Source organism: Heloderma suspectum, chromosome 2 (assembly GCF_057233095.1).
Source record: "Heloderma suspectum isolate Gila_16-S chromosome 2, 16-S_ref, whole genome shotgun sequence".
In the NCBI taxonomy this organism is placed as follows: domain Eukaryota; kingdom Metazoa; phylum Chordata; class Lepidosauria; order Squamata; family Helodermatidae; genus Heloderma; species Heloderma suspectum.
In genome coordinates this window covers 318,224,615-318,242,794 of record NC_139459.1, presented here as the reverse complement: position 1 = coordinate 318,242,794, position 18,180 = coordinate 318,224,615, and the positions used below count along the sequence as shown (strand labels likewise).

The 18,180-nt window shown below is 46.1% G+C and overlaps 1 protein-coding gene across 1 annotated transcript in view; it reads left to right on the top strand.

Annotated features, from left to right (window-relative positions):
• Positions 1 to 18,180, top strand: part of CNTN6 (contactin 6) — a 247,999-nt gene that overhangs the window by 197,327 nt on the left and 32,492 nt on the right. The window contains 1 exon segment of the mRNA XM_084840343.1: positions 1,464 to 1,534. Coding sequence (XP_084696469.1) covers positions 1,464 to 1,534 — 71 coding nt within the window.

Sequence of the window (18,180 nt, the reverse complement as noted above, 5' to 3'; positions counted from 1 at the left end):
GTTCCTAAACAATATTGTTCTTTACAGCATCGGATTTTCTTTTCACCACCAGACACATCCACAGCTGAGTGTCCTTTCGGGTTTGGCCCAGCCGCTTCACTCTTTCTGGCGCTACTTGGAAATACCCTCTGCTCTTCCCCAGTAGCATATTGGACACCTTCCGACCTGAGGGGCTCATCTTCCGGCGTCATCTCTTTTAGCCTTGTGATACGTTCCATGGGGTTTTCTTGGCAAGAATCCTGGAGTGGGTTGCCATTTCCTTCTCCAGTGGACCACATTTTGTCAGAACTCTCTGCCATGACCTGTCCGTCTTGGGTGGCCCTGCACGGCATAGCTTATGGCTTCACTGAGTTATGCAAGCCCCTTCGCCACAACAAGGTAGTGATCCATGAAGGGGAAAGACAGTATATTCAACCATAAAGGAACAAAGTTTGTCAAAAATGAAAAGATGTCTTAGGGCAGTATCCTATACTGCCCTCGCACTACTGGAATGGACCACTAGTGCAACAGGAACTAGTACTTCAATCAGAATCCATCAGAAATGAGTGGAAATGCTCATTTCTGGAATGGGGGAGGCCAACAGAGCTCATAGAAAGGAGCTCATTCCCACTGTTTATTTAAGAACTGTTTGTTCCTGTTGTGCTAGTGGTCCAGGCATTCCACTAGTGTAATAGAACTGGTGGAGGCACAGCAGCAGTTTAGTTGGTTACACAGTACACTGATAGTCAAGAGGTCAGGTTGCATGATAGGGTCAGCCCATCAAGCTTGAAAGTATCTGGTGGCTCACAATATAGATCAGCCTTCCCCAACCTGGTGCCCTTCAGATGTGTTGGACTACAGCCCCCATAGTCCCAGCCAGCACAGACAATAGTCATGCTGGCTGGGGATGATTGAGGTTGTAGTCTGAACCACTGAGTTCATGGAGGAGGTGAGATAATTCCTGTGATATTCAAGTGTCTGACATTGAACACCAATGGATGTCTGCTCAGAGGTAAGTCCCATTTAATTCAGTGGGACTATATTTAATTCAGTGGGACTCCCATAGAAATTGGTACAGGATTCCAGCCTTAGCCATTCGCAGTGATTTCCTCTTTGTACCTGTTGCTGTCGATTGACTATAATGAAGTGGTCCATACAGGAATGTTGGTTCTATCCCTATGGAAACCAGACTCCTAGTCCTACTATTATCCCCCATTCCCAACCCATGTGCAATTCAACATGTTAGTCATATAAGGTACAGCCATGGTCAGCTCCAAATGTATCTGCAGTGAGCCAGAAAAGTCTGTACTGTAGTGTCACTGTCCCTATGCCAATAAGGATTGTATAAACCTCTCCATGGACATTGTATCTTTATGCTCCCTCCTCCTTTCATATAGTCATGCATTAATAGGAGGGTTTTATAGAATTATAAATGCCTTGTTAATAATTATACAGAATTGTGTGTGGGGTTTTTTCCCTCCCAGTTCCCACAGTGGCACCAGCGAATGTGAGTGGAGGTGGAGGAAGCCGGTCTGAACTTGTCATCACATGGGAGGTAATTTGTAAATCAATCTCAACTCTTCAATGTAATGAAGGGAAATTACAAGACAGGTGTAGCTAAAGCAGGTTTGCCATGCCATTGTTAGCAATTTAGAGAAGTAAACTGTGAGAGGCATGTTATGAAGATGTTTAGAAGTCATCTATAGCCCTCTTATCATCATTATGCAGAAAGCAGCTTAACACTCTAATCTGTTTGGGTATTTTCCGCATTAAATATTCTGCACAGTTTTGTTTGCTTGACTGTTTTTCCCCCCCATTTTGAAACATTGTGTTGCTGAAGCATATCCTGTCATGCATAAAAGAAGACATGTTCTTTCAGTATTGAATATCATTCAGGCAAATACCACTTAGAAGGCAAATAATATACCCAAAGGGCAAAGAATCCTAATTCCACTGAAATGTGCATCCAACTAAGACTTAACTGAAGAAGCTCCCCAGCCGAACGTATAATCACCTCTGCAATCAGCTGGTGGATCTTCTTTAATATGTCAATGGGAACTCACACAGGTTGTATCTAGAGCAGCCTTTCCCAGCTTGGTGCCCTCCAGATGTTCTGAGCTCCAAGTTGCATTGTCCCCAGCCAGCATGGCCAATGGTCAAGAATCCTGGGAGTTGTTCCAAACCTTCTGGTGGGCACCAGGTTGGGGAAGGCTTTTCTGCATGTCCCCTGTGCATGTCCCCTGTGCAAGCTTCACTTAAAACAGGAGTGGGAAACCTGTGACCCTCCAGATGTGGTTGGACTACAGCTCCCATCATTTGTAACCACTGGCCATGTTGCTTTCCACTGATGGGAGTTGGAGTCCAACAAGATCTTTGGGGCCACACAGTATCCCTACCCCGGCTTAAATAGTACATGTCACCAGCTGAATATATGAGTGGCTGCTCATTTGGCTGATCAGGCTTCTGTCATTATGGCCAGAGCTGCTCTAAACTTGGTTTGGACTGAGACAGGAAGGGCGCTACCATACTCTGAGTACTTATTACATTAGAGCCCATAAAATCCCATGCAGACTTTTGTTAGATTTAACTTTGTGGTTCTTAGAGGTACAGTTGAAAGTTTTAAAGTTAAATATGGAAATAACACACACACACACACACACACACAAATCCAATTGAAAATAATTTGTTCCGATTCAGAATATCCTTTCACTAAACATATAAAAAGCCTTAAAACATAACAAAGGTTGAGCCATTACAGATACTATGCCATATCTGTAGTGGGTTAAGGAGGTAATATGGCTACATTTGGGGGGAGTGGAGTATGAAATATTACAAAGCTGTGTAATCAACCCCACATGTAAAGACAACTTTTGACTTCTACTATTTATTTATATGGTGCCATTGGTGTGCACAGTGTTTAGAGAACACAGGAGGACAGGTTCCCTCCCCAAGGATCTTACAGTCTAAAATTCTATATGGGGGAAGTGACAGAGGAAGGAGAGGCAGGCCTAAATAGAGAAAGAATACGCAGTTATTTCCATTGCAGATGCTTAAGTTTAGGCTCAGTTACAGTAAGGTATGGGGACTACCAAGACTTCATGGAAAGTGTGGGTTTGAGGAGCGATTTGAATCAAGTAAGCAGCCCATGAGTAGGTCACGGGGCTGCACATGCTGCCCCGATCCCTTAAGTCCCAGTTCTGACACTGTGGAACATGCACAGATAAAGCAGCGGGGGGTGGGAGGAGCAATTGCATGGCGAATTCGTCTCATGTTCAAGTGAGTGTGAGCTGAACTCCTCTTCAGACCTCTCCACTCAATGTGGCAAAGTCAGAACTGAGGGGCAAGAGCAGCGCACTCTGGGGAGTAGCTGGGCATAGCCAGCATGCCTGGCTCCATGCCCCTATCATGTGCTTAACACCTGAACAGGGCGAGAGAGTAGCATGGCACAGATATTCTGAGAGGCAGTTCCAAGCATATGAGGCAGCAAGAGAGGAAGGACAGAGTCTCTGTGGAGCAGGAGACCTTCCGACAGTAGAGGGTGTGGACCTGGAGGAATGAAGGTCATGGGCAGGTATGTATTGGTGTATACTTGCATAAATACAGGGCAGGGGAGACCATGGAGGGCTTTGAAGTAAGAACAAGGAGCTTGTGGTGGATTTGACAGAACTAAGCTAGCAGAATCTGCATTAAGTTCAATAAAGGGTGATGAAATTACTAGAGAGGGTAAATCCACAATCAAAAGGGAGGATAAACTGGATGGTTGGGCAGCTACACATGACCTCGGGATTATTGTGAGCACACGATGATTACGTTAAGATACCTAAAACAAAGGCACATGCCTTATTATTAGAAGAAGAAATGACAGCCCATGCAAGTTAGGCCTCAACCTGAGCTTTGAGCTTGGAGACTGTTTCCTGTTACAGGCTTCACAAAGTTTCACCGGAGATAGTTTATAGAAGCATTACATTCCACTCAGAATTGAAAGATAGACATCTTGTTTTCATTGCCAGGCATTCCTTGTTCTGGAGATCAAGGACGTCACAATTTACAGAACAATTTAGAGAACAAAGAAAATGGAGAACATGTACAAATTTAAATAAATATGACAAATGGTTTCCTGGGAAGGCCATAGAAAGTAGGTGCATTCACCTTAGTCAAAAGAAAGAAAGAAAGAAAGAAAGAAAGAAAGAAAGAAAGAAAGAAAGAAAATAATGTTACCAGCTTACAAATATTTAAATTGATTTCATAAAGAACACAATTATTTTGTTGGAACACTTCTTCCACTTCAAATAGGATATGAGATATGGCTTATGTTGCAAGAAGATGGATCAAGGCTAAGTATTAACACAAGCAATTATAAGAATAGGGACTAAAATGAGATTGGTGTGGGATCTTTTTCAATGAAGGCTTTCAAAACAGCCTGAATATGTATTTGTCAAGATACTTACCCTTGATGTCCCAGCCTTACAATTCATACAGAAAGCAGGAGGACATAAATGTAAAGCAGTAGCACAATGAGAATGCTGTGATGAGATGTGATGAGGTAGAAAGGCTAGACCAGTGTTTTTCAACCCCCTTGGGTCCTGTTAGTCCCCTGCAGGGGTTCCATAAACCATTTTAACTTCCCATCTCAGGCACTTCGCTTTCCCCCATTATGCTAACCAGTCACTCCCATTTATTACCAGTTGTTGTTTTCACTTGTGGAGTGGGGGGGATGGGGACAGGGGTAAGGGCTCTGCAGGGTATCAGCTCTTCAAACAAAAGGCTTGAAAACTGCTAGACTACAGTGTTGGACTCTGATATGGGATTTCTGCTCAGAATTCCCACTCAGCCCACTGGATAGTGGTTTTGGACCAGTTATTATTTCTGAGTTCAATGTATCTTTGAGCTAAAATAGACAAGAGACACTGAAGAGATTGTATGCCCTGCTTCTTTCAGTACTTTTTCATAGGAACATAAGGAGCTGCCTTATACTGAGTCTATATAGGCCAGTTTTGGTCTATATGGGCCAGTGTTGCTGACACAGTCTAGCAGTAGCTCTCCAGGGTTTCAGGCAGAGTTTTTTCCAGCCTTACCTGGATATGCTGGGGATTGAACCTGGGCCCTTCTGCATGCAAAGTATGTGCTCTGACACTGAGCTGCAGTCCTCCCCCAAAACTACAGTCTTCCCCCAAATTTGAACTGGATTAGGTCCATGGTGCTGGGAGAAGAAAGCTACCACTTTCCACATTCCCCATGCTGTTTTCCCAATCTAAATTGCCCCCTCCCAGGCTGCTATTTACCCTGTTAAGGAACACAAAGGCATGTTTTCATGTATTGTATTGTATTGTATTGTATTGTATTGTATTGTATTTATTACATTTATATCCCACCTTTCTTCCATCATGGAACTCAAGGTGGCTACACGTGGTTCCCAGGTGGTCTCCCCTCCAAGCACTGACCAGACCCAAACCTGCTTAGCTTCAGCAAGGTGTCTGCCTCATGTGCCTTCAGACTATACCCTGATTGGATCCAGACTGGACCCAATGGATCTCCAATGTCTCGGTTAGGCAGTCCTCAAGGGGTTGTTGTAAGATCAAAATACTGCTCAGAGCTCCTTGGAGGAATGAATAAATATAAAGAACATCTAAGCAGGATACCTGGCTGGTGACCATATACTGGTGATAAGAAAAGAGGTTGGTAGCATTAAGCAATATGTGAGAACAGAATAAGGAGTATCACGAGGACAGCCATCTTTTTTTTCTCCTACAATGTCTCTCGTACTCTACCAGAGACACTGCCAGAAAAGAAGATGGCTTCCCCTGTGGGTACATGGAGACAGCCATCTTTTCCCCATATAACTATCCAGGAAGGGACATATAATGACAAATGGCTGCTTCCTGGAGCATTTTCCCAAACATTTTCAAGCAGCTTGAACTTGCAAAAAAGAAAAGGGGGGAAAAAAACCCAAAATGTCAGGCCTCAGGCCACCTTATAAGCTGTTAAGTAGTTGAACTGTGCTGTATAAAAGTTAAGAGAACTGTGAACTAAACCACGTATCTATGTTCCAATCTGGGCACTAGTCTGGGAGTTGTGATTTACATTAACTCCAAAATCCAGAGCAAACAAAATTCTCTCTTATCCCTACACACAAGTAGTAGTTTTAAGTAAACAAAGTGCTTATGCCAAGCTATGGCACATGGAAATGAGAATAATTTGATCTTTTAACCCAAGTGGCCTCTCTGGAAGTACTTTTCAGATGTGAAAAATCCTTCCTTTCAAAAATATGTATATTGGCCCAAATGTGGAAACAATCTTTCTCTTTTCTGTTAATGGGGTTCACTTCTGCTGCCCTACTCTCCACGTTTATTTTGACAAATATAGCTATGGCACACGTCCAATGCATCATTTTAGCTGTGTTCTTTTAACAAACAGCTGCATCACATCCAACTTTCTGAGAGAAAATGTTCTACTGTCAGCATGTGACAAGGAACATGTAAAATGTGCTAGTCCTTTATTCCCATTGACTTGGCAGCTGACAGTTGCTTTCTCCTCATCACTCCAATGAAAAAAGACCAGGAACAAAGGGGGTATTTTGATTCATTAAGAAGAGAGTGGATAAGAGTTTATGCAAGAGGATGGACTTTTGGATTTTCAAAAAGATGTCTAGAAATGATGGGGAGGTGGGAAAAGGCATTGCTCTTTACCATTCAAACATTTTTGTACATTTCAAGTTATTTGAAATTCAGAAAAACAGCACCACATTTTAAATAGTGGTTTTTAAAATTTAGTTTCCACTATGCACTGCAACCCTCCTATCATCATTCTCTGCTTTAGGCTAGTAGAAAAAAATGACTCAGACTAAATTCAAGTCCCCCAAATGCCTGGAATTAATTTGAATTTGACATGAAGCTTTTACTTTGAAGAACCAGCTAACAAAACAGAACACCATAACTCTGCTTTTCTGTGATGAATTGACTAGCCAGACGGATTAAATCTGAGATTACAGGACCATCACAAACAAATTAATAGGGATGGCAGAGAATTTCTCCACGAATCTCCGGGAGGCTGAATGCCAACACATTCGGCCCCCCAAAATCGGTGGGGAAATTCTCCGCCAGCCCCCCCCCCCGTGTGGGACTTACCTCGTGCGAATGTCCGTCTCGGCAGCGGGTCCCGGCGGCGGTTCGGCGGGGGCGGCGGCGGCCAGTCTTCTGACCAGCTGCCACTGCCACCATTGCAAAATAAAAAAGGAAAGTAAAAAAAAACCACACACCTGTGATAGGCTACGTAACGATTTACGTAGCCTATCACGGATAGATTTCCAAAGTCAGCCATGATAGGCTATGTAAATCATCACGTAGCCTATCATGGGTGACTTTGAAGGGGGAAAAAAAGCACGTACGCAAATGGCAGCGCCCATGGGGCGCCGCCATTTGCATTCCTTCGTTTGGCACGTCTAGTCTACGTAAAGATTTACGTAGACTACGGCGAAAATAAGGGAATGCTACGTAGACTAGACGTGCCAAACTAAGGAATGCAAATGGCGGCGTCCCATGGGCGCCGCCATTTGCGTACGCGCTTTTTTTTTCCAAAGTCACCCATGATACGCTACGTGATGATTTACATAGCCTATCATGGCTGACTTTGGAAATCTAGCCGTGATAGGCTACGTAAATCGTTACGTAGCTTATCACGGGTGTGGTTTGTTTGTTTTTTTACTTTACTTTTTTTTTCGCGACCGGGGAGATGGGGCGCTCCTCCCCGGCATGAATTTCGGCGGCGAGGGATGGGGCACCTCCCCCCCGGCCTGAATTTCTGCCGGGTTCTGCTGGGGGGGGAGGCGCTCCGTCCCTCCCCCCAGAATCCTGGCCAGCTGGCTCCATCAGCAGCCAGACATCCAGCCACTGGCTAGCAGGGACGCAAATGGCAGCAGCCATAGCCATAAATGCCACCATTTGCGTCCCTGTATTCATCCGTGATAGGCTACATAAAGACTTACGTAGCCTATCACATCTGGGTTAAAAAAAACAAAAACGTGTACGCAAATAGCTGCGGCTATGGCCGCCGCCATTTGCGTTCCCTATTTTTGGTTGTCTTAATCTACGTAAATATTTATGTAGACTAAGACGGCGAAACTAAGGGGAACGCAAATAGCGTCTGCTATGCTATTTGTGTTCCCCCTTAGTTTCGCCGTCTTAGTCTATGTAAATATTTATGTAGATTAAGACAACCAAAAATAGGGAATGCAAATGGCGGCGGCCATAGCCGCAGCTATTTGCGTACACGTTTTTGTTTTTTTTAACCCAGACGTGATAGGCTATGTAAGTCTTTACGTAGCCTATCATGAATGGGGGGGGGAAGACTGCAAATGGCAGCAGCAGTAGCAGCAGCCGGTCGGAAGACCAACAGCCGCTGCTGCTGCCACCATCCTGGATGGTGGAGCTGCTGCCACCATCCCAAACATCCGCCCCCGGTAAGTCTCATCCCAGGGGGGATCTGCGGGGGGCGGGGGGGCAGGCCGTTCCACCACTGAGTTTGGGGGGCTGAATGCACTGGCATTCAGCCTCACTGAGATTCGTGGTGGAATTCTTTGACATCCCTAGTTTTAACCACTTTCATCCATTTCCAGTTCATAATGACATAGATATTGGTAATTTATTGGGCTGTGTTTCCACCAGCAATTTACTCCAACCTGGCTGTGCTGTGAGGTCTCTGTGTTTCCATAATGTCATGGCCATTCAGCCTCAGTACCACATTTTATCACTGAAAAAATGCTTCTTCTGAGACTGCTTATAGTCTGACTTTTCCCACTTATGGTGGCTCCATTACTCAGCTGTTTCCACAATCGCATTGGGTCCAGTATCATAGTCCTGCCCATGGGGCATGTAGCTAGGCCTGGCGGAGAATTCCGCCATGGATCTCGGTGAGGCCAAATGCCAGCGCATTTGTCCCCCTGAAATCCGTGGCAGAACAAAGCCCCCCGCCCCCCCACCCCACGAAATGGGCCCGGAACGGAGCCTACCTTTGTCAGCTGTTCCGGTGTTCCACGAATGGCAGCCGCATCTGCAGCCGCCATTCACGTCTTTCGAATGGCCGTGATAGGCTATGTAAATACTTACGTAGCCTATCACGGCTAACGCAGGGATGCCATTTGCATCCCTACGTAAATATTTACGTAGCCTATCATGGCAAAAAAAAAGGAATGCAAATGGCGGCTACAGCGGCCGCCATTTGTGTTCCCTTTTTCACCATGATAGGCTATGCAAATATTTACATAGCCTATCACAGCTAAAAAAGGGAATGCAAATGGCGGCTGCCATAGCCACCGCCATTTCCATCCCCGTGTTTTTTGCCGTGATAGGCTACGTAAATATTTACTTAGCCTATCATGGCTAAAGCGGGAACGCAAAGGGCATAGGGAATGCCATTTGTGTCCCTGCTTTAGCTGTGATAGGCTACGTAAATATTTATGTAGCCTATCACAGGCCGGCGTTGGGATGCAATGGCGTCCCCTACACAGGATGCCCTTTGCATCCGCAGCAGCCCAGCAGCGGCTGGAAGCCCGGCTGCGGGTTGGCCCGGCCAGCAGCTCCGCAGCCTGGGTGCAGAGTGGAGCCAGCCGGGCAGGATTCCAGGGAGGAGGAACAGATTGCCTCCCCCCCATCGAGGATTCCTGGGGGAGGAACGGATCGCTTCCCCCCACCTGCAGAACTCGGCGGAGCCAGGTAAGCGGGGTTTCGTACACCCCTACATGTAGCCCAGCCTTTGTGGGTGTGTCACTCTGACCTTTCCCTCTCTGTTTTCCAGAAGTTTCATTGCCATTATGGAGCAGGATTCCAAGGGACCAACTTTTAAAACATCATTGAAAAAAAAGCACTATAGCACAGCCCATGACCCTAGTCAGGGTTTTTTTTTTCCTCCCATTGTGCTGAATGAGGTTTGCCCTCTCAATGACCACAGAAATTACAGAGAAGCATGTCTGTCCCTCAATTGACACAGCACATATCAAAGCCCTCAGTGCTTGAAATGCAATTAAGTGCGATCTCGAGGCTTTGGTCCATTGCCTTAGGATGTAATTCCTTCACAGATTCCAAATAGAGATCCTGCGTTAAAATGGGGGCTGTTTTCGGTCTCTTTCCCACAACTAACCCATTAGTGTCTCCTCAGAAGTAACTCCCATTGCTGTGGATGAGGCTGAGATTACCCCTCAATTGAAATGGCATACGTTAAAGCCCAATTGCTTAAATGCCTTTAAGTGACCAAATGAATTGGCTCCAATGAATTGCCTTAGGAAGAAAGTACTTTGCAGCTTCGTTATCCTGTGGGTCACAGCGTGGGCTGGATTCTGTCTTTGTCTTTACTACTCTCTTTCCCACAACAAACCCATTAGTGTCTCCTCAGAAGTAGCTCCGATTGTGCTGAATGAGACTTGCCTTTGAATGCCTACATCAGAACTTACAGCGATTCCCCCTTAATTGAAATGGCACACTTTTAAGCCCAATCCCTTAAATGCAATTGAGTGAGATCTCGAGGCTTCGGTCCATTGCCTTAGGACATAACTCCTTCACAGCTTCCAAATAGAGATCCTGTGCATTAATATGGGGGCTGGTTTCGCATTACTGTCTTGTCAGAAGTAACTCCCATTGTGGTCATTGAGATCCTCTGAGTTAAAATGGGGGCTAGTTTCCCTCTTTGTGTTCTCCCCCCCACCTTCCCCAGTACAAGCATATGTGTGTCTACTTGGAAGTAACTCCCATTGTGCTCTGTGAGGCTTGCTCCTGAAATGCAGATGCATCTGGACTTTCAGGGGAAAGGAGAAAGGGGGGGAGAGAAGGGGAAAGCCTTTTTAAAAATCACGTACTCCTCCATTAGTGTCTCCTTCGGTTGTACTGGAAACACAGCTGAGGAGGTGGGAACACTGAAGTTGTGTGAACGAGAGGGGGAGATGATCCTGGAGGGAGAAGTCAGGCAGAGATGAAAAGATGCACACATAAGCACCCATTTTAGGGGCAAGAAAGTTTAAAGGGGGGGGGTTGCTCCAGATACAACGCTTTGATTTTTTGCCACTTCATTAATGCACAATTGCGCTTTACATCCCCATTTCAGGGTCAACAAGGAAGGTTTAAGGGGGGGGATGCTTCAGACAAAGCGCTTTCATATTTTGCCCCTTTCTTAATGCACAATTGTGGTTTCAATCTCCATTTTAGGGGGCAACAAGAAAGGTTTAAAGGGGGAGGATGCTCCAGACACAGTGCTTTGATTTTCTTGCTCCTCTAAAGCAAAACAAAAGGGCTGGGAAGGCAAGGAGGAGACTGGCCAGACCAGGAAACTTCAGCGGGACAGAGGCATGAGGGAGGGGGGAATCAGAAACAGGAAACAGGTGAGAAAATGGACAGGGTAAGCAGACCCAACCCACTCCAAAAAGGCTCCACCCAGCCATCAAGAGAATAAAGCAATTAGGGTTCTGTGGAAACAGTGCAGCCCACCAGGGTAAAACAATGATAGACTAGGTCTTTTGGGGACATGGAAACATGTGTGAGAGAAAATGCGCTGGAGGAAACAGCGCAACAAAGTTGGAAAAGAAGTTAAGGTGATAGTTGGTGTTATGATCCAACTTCAGCACTTCAATGAATAGTTAGTTGTTCCTTGAAAGACATGAATGTACCTTCTAGTTAGGCAGTGGAGTGGCCGCTTATGCATCACCAAAACAGATGACAAAAGAGAACTCAGAGTTGTATAAAATGGGTACACACTAATTTATATGCATAGAAATGCAAATTTAGAACAATAGTTGTAATTTAAATAGACATACAGTACATCTACCCATGCACTGAGAAAAACTGCCCAGGTGACCTGTGCGCCTGCCTGCTCATTCTGCTGCCCAGGCTGATGGGTACCTCCAAGGCCCCTGCTCTCCCTTCTTATAGTTCTTTATCTTTAAACCAGACTTGGACAGGACAGGACCGCCTTTCAAAGAGAGGACCGTCTTCTGTAAAGCAGGGCACATGACCAGCCTATGCGGTCTCTGTACAAGCCCTCGAGAAGCTCAGTTCTTCTCATTCATTGGGGGTTCAGCATCTTTGTTCACTTCTTTTGAATGATTTCTTTCCTTGAAGAGGTAAGAACTTTATTAAGGTTCCTACTGTCATGTAGTGTGATGACTCATATATTACACCAGTGTTTCCCTCTCCTTGAAATTGCCAGCATGGACGCGTGAGGATCAGGAAAACCACACACTGATGAAAATACCTTCTCAGCATATTCACCACTACTGATTTTGACAGCTAATTTTATTAACAGAAGTATTATTTTACTGTACACACTGCTAGAAAAAGGAATATTGTTACAGTCTAGTGACTCGCACTAAATTGAAATGTTAAAATTAGAGTGGCATGATCATATCAGAGCTAGACAATATGCTGCAGAAGAATCCTAATTGGATCTCCTGTTTCTGTTTTCACTGTGGGGGCCGGGGTGGGGCAAATTGGGCCGGGGTGAATTGGTTTGGAGCAATGCTGCTGAGTGAGGGGGAACGTAACCCTTTCTCCCAGTACCCCAGCTGGGCCAACAGCAGCCGAGGGATGGTTAAGGTCAGGATAGCTAATGCCACTGAAGGCAGAATCAAGATTCAAAATGACCTTGACAGGCTGTAACACTGGACCAAACTATAGTATCAAGATGAAATTCAACAGAGATAAATGTCAAGTCTTGCATTTAGATATAAACAACCAAAGGCACGAGTATAGGGATGTCGGAGAATTTATCCACGAATCTTCAGGAGGCCGAATGCCAACGCATTTGGCCCCCCAAAATTGGTGGGGAAATTCTCCGACACCCCCCTGCCCGCCCCCAGGATGGGACTTACCTCGTGCGAATGTCCCTCGCGGTGGCGGGTCCCGGCAGCGGTGGTGCGGCGGCGGCCAGTCTTCCGAACGGCTGCCACTGCCGCCATTTCCAAGTAAAGTGTAAAAAAAAAGTGTAAAAAGTACAAGTAAAGTGTAAAAAAAAAAAACGTGTAAAGTGTAAAAAAAAAAAAGATTTACGTAGCCCATCACGGCTAGATTTTCAAAGTAAGCTGTGATACGCTACGTAAATCTTTACGTAGCCTATCATGGCTGACTTTGAAAAACAAAAAGCACGTACGTAAATGGCGGCACCCATGGGCGCCACCATTTGCGTTCCTTATTTGGGCACGGGTAGACTACGTAAAGATTTACGTAGACTACGGCGAAAATAAGGACTACCCGTGCCCAAATAAGGAACACAAATGGCGGCGCCCATGGGCGCCTCCATTTGCATACGTGCTTTTTTTTTTTTTCAAAGTCAGCTGTGATAGGCTACATAAAGATTTACGTAGCCTATCATGGCTGACTTTGAAAATCTAGCCATGATAGGCTACGTAAATCTTTATGTAGCCTATCACTTTTTTTTTGTTTTTTGTTTTACTTTTCTTTTTTCTTTCGCGGCCGGAGAGGCGGGGAGCTCCCCCCCGGCCAGAATTTCGGCGGGGAGGGATGGGGCGTCTCCCCGCCGGCCAGAATTTCGGCGGGGAGGGGCAGGACGCCTCCCCACCCACCAAGAATTTCGGGGGGAGAAACGAAACACCTCCCCCCCTGAAAAAAGCTGCGGAACCAGGTAAGGGACTTTCGTCGATTCCCATGGTGACCTGGCTTGGTGGTGGTACATGTGAAAAAGATCTGTGTCTTAGCGGACCATTAGCTGAATATGATGCAGCAGTGTGATGTGGCTAGGGATGCTGGAGAAATTCGAGAAGGACCAAAATTAGCAAATTTTCTGCAAAGCAACCCATTCAGTTCACGCCATGTGGAGTCCATGGGCTTTCATATGATTTTTTTACTTTCCTGAAATTTACACATATAAATTCGTAGGAAAATACCTTCTGCTGAGGAAAAGTTGAATGGAATGGGGGACAATATGCTAAATGTTATGTCCTAAGGTAAATTATGTAAATACTTAAGTAAATACTTATGTAGTTATTTGCGTATTTTTCTGCATGACAAAAAGAAAAATATTCGCATCTGTCTGTGGGCAGACAATGGAGCAAAGGCACCTGACAATCTAAGAAACACAGATGGAGCGGATTTTACAGAGTCTGTACATCCCTAGATGTGGCTGCTAAAAAAAAAAAAAGTGAATGCAATCTTGAGCTAAATTAACAGAAGATCATATCCAGATCATGGGAAGTAAAACTTCCACTCTATTCTGCACTGGTTTGCATTTGAAGTAGTGCATCTAGTTTGGGGTGCCACATTTTAAGAAGGTGACAGACAAACTGAAGCATGTCCAGAGAAGGGCGACCAAGATGGTGAGGGGTCTGGAAACAAGGTCCTATGAAGAACACATGGAAGAGCTGGGTATGCTTAGTCTGGAAAAGGGAAGCCTAAGGGGAGATAGGATAGTGATAGTCATCCATCTGAAAGGCTGTCATTCAGAAGACTGAGTGGAGTTCTCTGTTGCTCCTGAGGGCAGGACTAGTGTGAGGTCTGAATTTTAACTCACACCCAGGACCCCTCAGTTGATCAGGCTGAGGAGTTTGAGACCTTTTGAGGTGGAGATAGGACACACACAACCAATGTAGATTAAAGAAAAAGGAGATTTATTGACATTAAAGCAATAAACAACAGCTGAGCTTCCCCAGAGAGCTGCAAACTATCTGAGGCTTAAGAGGGCCTAGCAAGGACCTCAAGGAACTATATGCTCCTTGGTCACAACTTAGTTACCCAAACATGGTGCCTTAAATGACTCTACAGTTTCAGCCAGGTTCAAGCTGGCTGCCTGTATGAAAACCTCCAAAACAGTGAGTATGACAGTGCAAAGATAACTGCGCCGTATCTATGCCCTGGACAGTAAAATCCTATTCCCTGAATTCTACCCAACATATACTCACCACATGCTGCCAAGCACTTGGCCAGAGCACTTGACATGTCCCATAGATCGAGGGTACTGTTGGTATGTGCACATACAATGATCCAGATGCAACTACACCCCTCCTGAAACGGGCAGGCTCAGGGGTTTTATCCTCTTTTTCCTTCATTGGGGCCTATGGCATCAAAGAGTGGTTTGATACGTTCTTTGTTGATCCTAAATTCCAAGAGTGATGGTTGTTCCCTGACAGTCTGACGCATCCTTGTAAAGTCTTAGCCCTTCTCCATCTTTCGTAACTGATACTTTCGCAATCTTCAGCACATTCCAAAGCGCCTCCATTAGGCCTTCCTGCAATAAGACCATCCATTCTCCGTTCACACTCTCCCTTCACCCCGCTTTCCTGACCTGGGCTAGAATGTTTCCACTGCCTTTGGGTAAAAGGATTATTTTCAGGGTCACAGTGATCCGGGCCAATTCCATGAATTAGAAAGGAGGAGGAAAGGACAGATAGCAAGCTTTTAAAGAGGAATTTGGTAAGAAGCAATCTTTCTTGATAGTAAGAAAGCTTGATTAGGTAAACGAAAGAGTATAAATGAAATAATATATCAAACAGTATTAAGGAAAACAATTCAAAGAGTTAAAGTACATAGCATTTTGAGTCCAGTCTTTCTGCATGCATATCTGTAACGTATCACTAGAACCAATGGATAGAAATGGCAGGGAAGCAGATTTTGGCTCAACGTTAGGAGAAGCTTCCTATCAGTAGGTGCTGCTTGACAGTGGGAGGTGGTGATTCTCCTTTGCTGGACTTATTGAAGTAGAGGCTGACCAGCCATCTGTCAGGGATGCTGTAAGTGCATGTGTTCCAGTACCTTCCTTGAGCTGGGGGTTGGATGAAATGATCTCCAAGGTCCTGCTATGATTCTGTGAAAATTGCAAAGGGACAAGGATTAATCCCCCATCTCTGACCATTTGACCCCCCACCCCACATCACATCTCATGTGATCTTGAAAGAAAAGACAGATGTCAGGAGATCCAATGTAGTATGCTTAGGGGTGTACGAAAGTCACTTACCTGTCATCGAAGGCCGTTCGCGGTGGGGGGGAGGCGCTTTGCTGTTCCCCCCGCGAAGTTCAGGCCGGGGGGGGAGGCTTCCCGCCTCGCCTGGCCGAAATTCAGGCCGGGGGGGAGGCTTCCCACCTCGCCCGGCTGAAATTCAGGCCGGGGAGGAGGCGCCTCGCCTCGCCCAGCCGCGAACGCGAAAGTAAAAAAAAAAAAAAAAAACGCCCCCTGATAGGCTACGTGACGATTCATGTAGCCTATCACGGCTAGATCTGCAAAGTCAGCCATGATAGGCTACGTCAATCGTCATGTAGCCTATCACGGGTGACTTTAAAAAAAAAAAAAGCACGTACGCGAATGGCGGCCCCCATAGGGAGTCGCCATTCGCGTTCCTTATTTAGTCGCTGTAGTCTACGTAAATGTTTACGTAGACTACGTAGGGATGGCGGAGAATTTCTCCCCGAAACTTCGGGGGGCCGAGCGCCAACGTGTTCAGCCCCCCGAACAAGTTTCGGGGAGAAATCCTCCGCCCCCCCCGCCCCCCGCCCCCCCCGGGACGGGACTTACCTTCCCTGAATGTCCCTCCCGGCGGCGGGTCCGGCTGGCGGTTCGTCCGGTGTTCGAGCGGGGCGGGAGCGGCAGCCGGTCTTTCGACTGGCTGCCGCCCCCGCCATTGCAATGAAAGAAAAAAAAAAAAAGTCCCCTGATAGGCTACGTGACGATTCACGTAGCCTATCACGGCAAGATTTGCAAAGTCAGCCGTGATAGGCTACGTGAATCGTCACGTAGCCTATCACAGGTGACTTTAAAAAAAAAAAAAAAAAGTGTGTACGGATAATGGCGGCCCCCATAGGGAGCCGCCATTCCCGTTCCTTATTTGGTCGCTGTAGTCTACGTCAATGTTTACATAGACTACGGCGAAAATAAGGGCAACACTATTTGCGTTGCCCTTATTTTCGCGGTAGTCTACGTAAACATTGACGTAGACTACAGCAACTAAATAAGGAACGCGAATGGCGGCTCCCTATGGGGGCCGCCATTCACGTACGTGCTTTTTTTTTTTTTTTTAAAGTCACCCGTGATAGGCTACGTGACGATTCACGTAGTCTATCATGGCTGACTTTCCAGATCTAGCCGTGATAGGCTACGTGAATCGTCACGTAGCCTATCAGGGGACTTTTTTTTTTACTTTCGTGTTTGCGGCCGGGCGAGGTGGGAAGCCTCCTCCCCGCCTGAACTTCGCGGGGGGAGCAGTGAAGCGCTCCCCCCCACCGCGAAAAAGCTGCGAGAAAAGGTAAGTGACTTTCATTCACCCCTAAGACTACGGCGAAAATAAGGGCAACGCAAATAGCGTTGCCCTTATTTTCGCCGTAGTCTACTTAAACATTTACGTAGACTACAGCGACCAAATAAGGAACGGGAATGGCGGCTCCCTATGGGGGCCGCCATTATCCGTACACTCTTTTTTTTTTTTTTAAAGTCACCCGTGATAGGCTACGTGACGATTGACGTAGCCTATCACGGCTGACTTTGCAGATCTAGCCGTGATAGGCTACGTGAATCGTCACGTAGCCTATCAGGGGGCGTTTGTTTGTTTTTTCCTTTCATTGCAATGGCGGCAGCGGCAGCCAGTCGAAAGACCGGCTGCCGCTCCCGCCTCGCTCGAACACCCGCCGAACCGCCGGCTGGACCCGCCGCCGGGAGGGACATTCGGCGAAGGTAAGTCCCGTCCCGGGGGGGGGGGTGCGGGGGGCGGGGGGGTGCAGAGGATTTCTCCCCAAAACTTGTTCGGGGGGCCGAACACGTTGGCACTCGGCCCCCCAAAGTTTCGGGGAGAAATTCTCCGCCATCCCTAAGTATGCCTCATGCCCGTGGTATGTATTTATATAGCAACCATTGTTTCCCATCCGCTGTAATTCTTCAAGTGTTAGCAGTTCAGCACTGTAAAATGTATGCTGCTGGGGCAGGGCGGGGCGGGGGGGGGAATCAAACCCCAACTCAGATGATAATGAAATGCTTCTAACTTTAAAAATGTTGTGCATGCCTTTAATGCTGCTGATTAGGTCTTTTGTTTCTAAATTGATTGTCTCAATAGATTTATTTTTTATTGTTATTTTTGATATTACATTGACTGATGGAGCAAACATTATCTTCTTGGAAGCACAGTCAACCAAATCGATACAACTAAAATATACCGAGAGAGCGAAGATTCAATTAAAACAGTATATACAGTGTTTGCAAGTGGTTATTGATTGATTATTATGCCTCTTG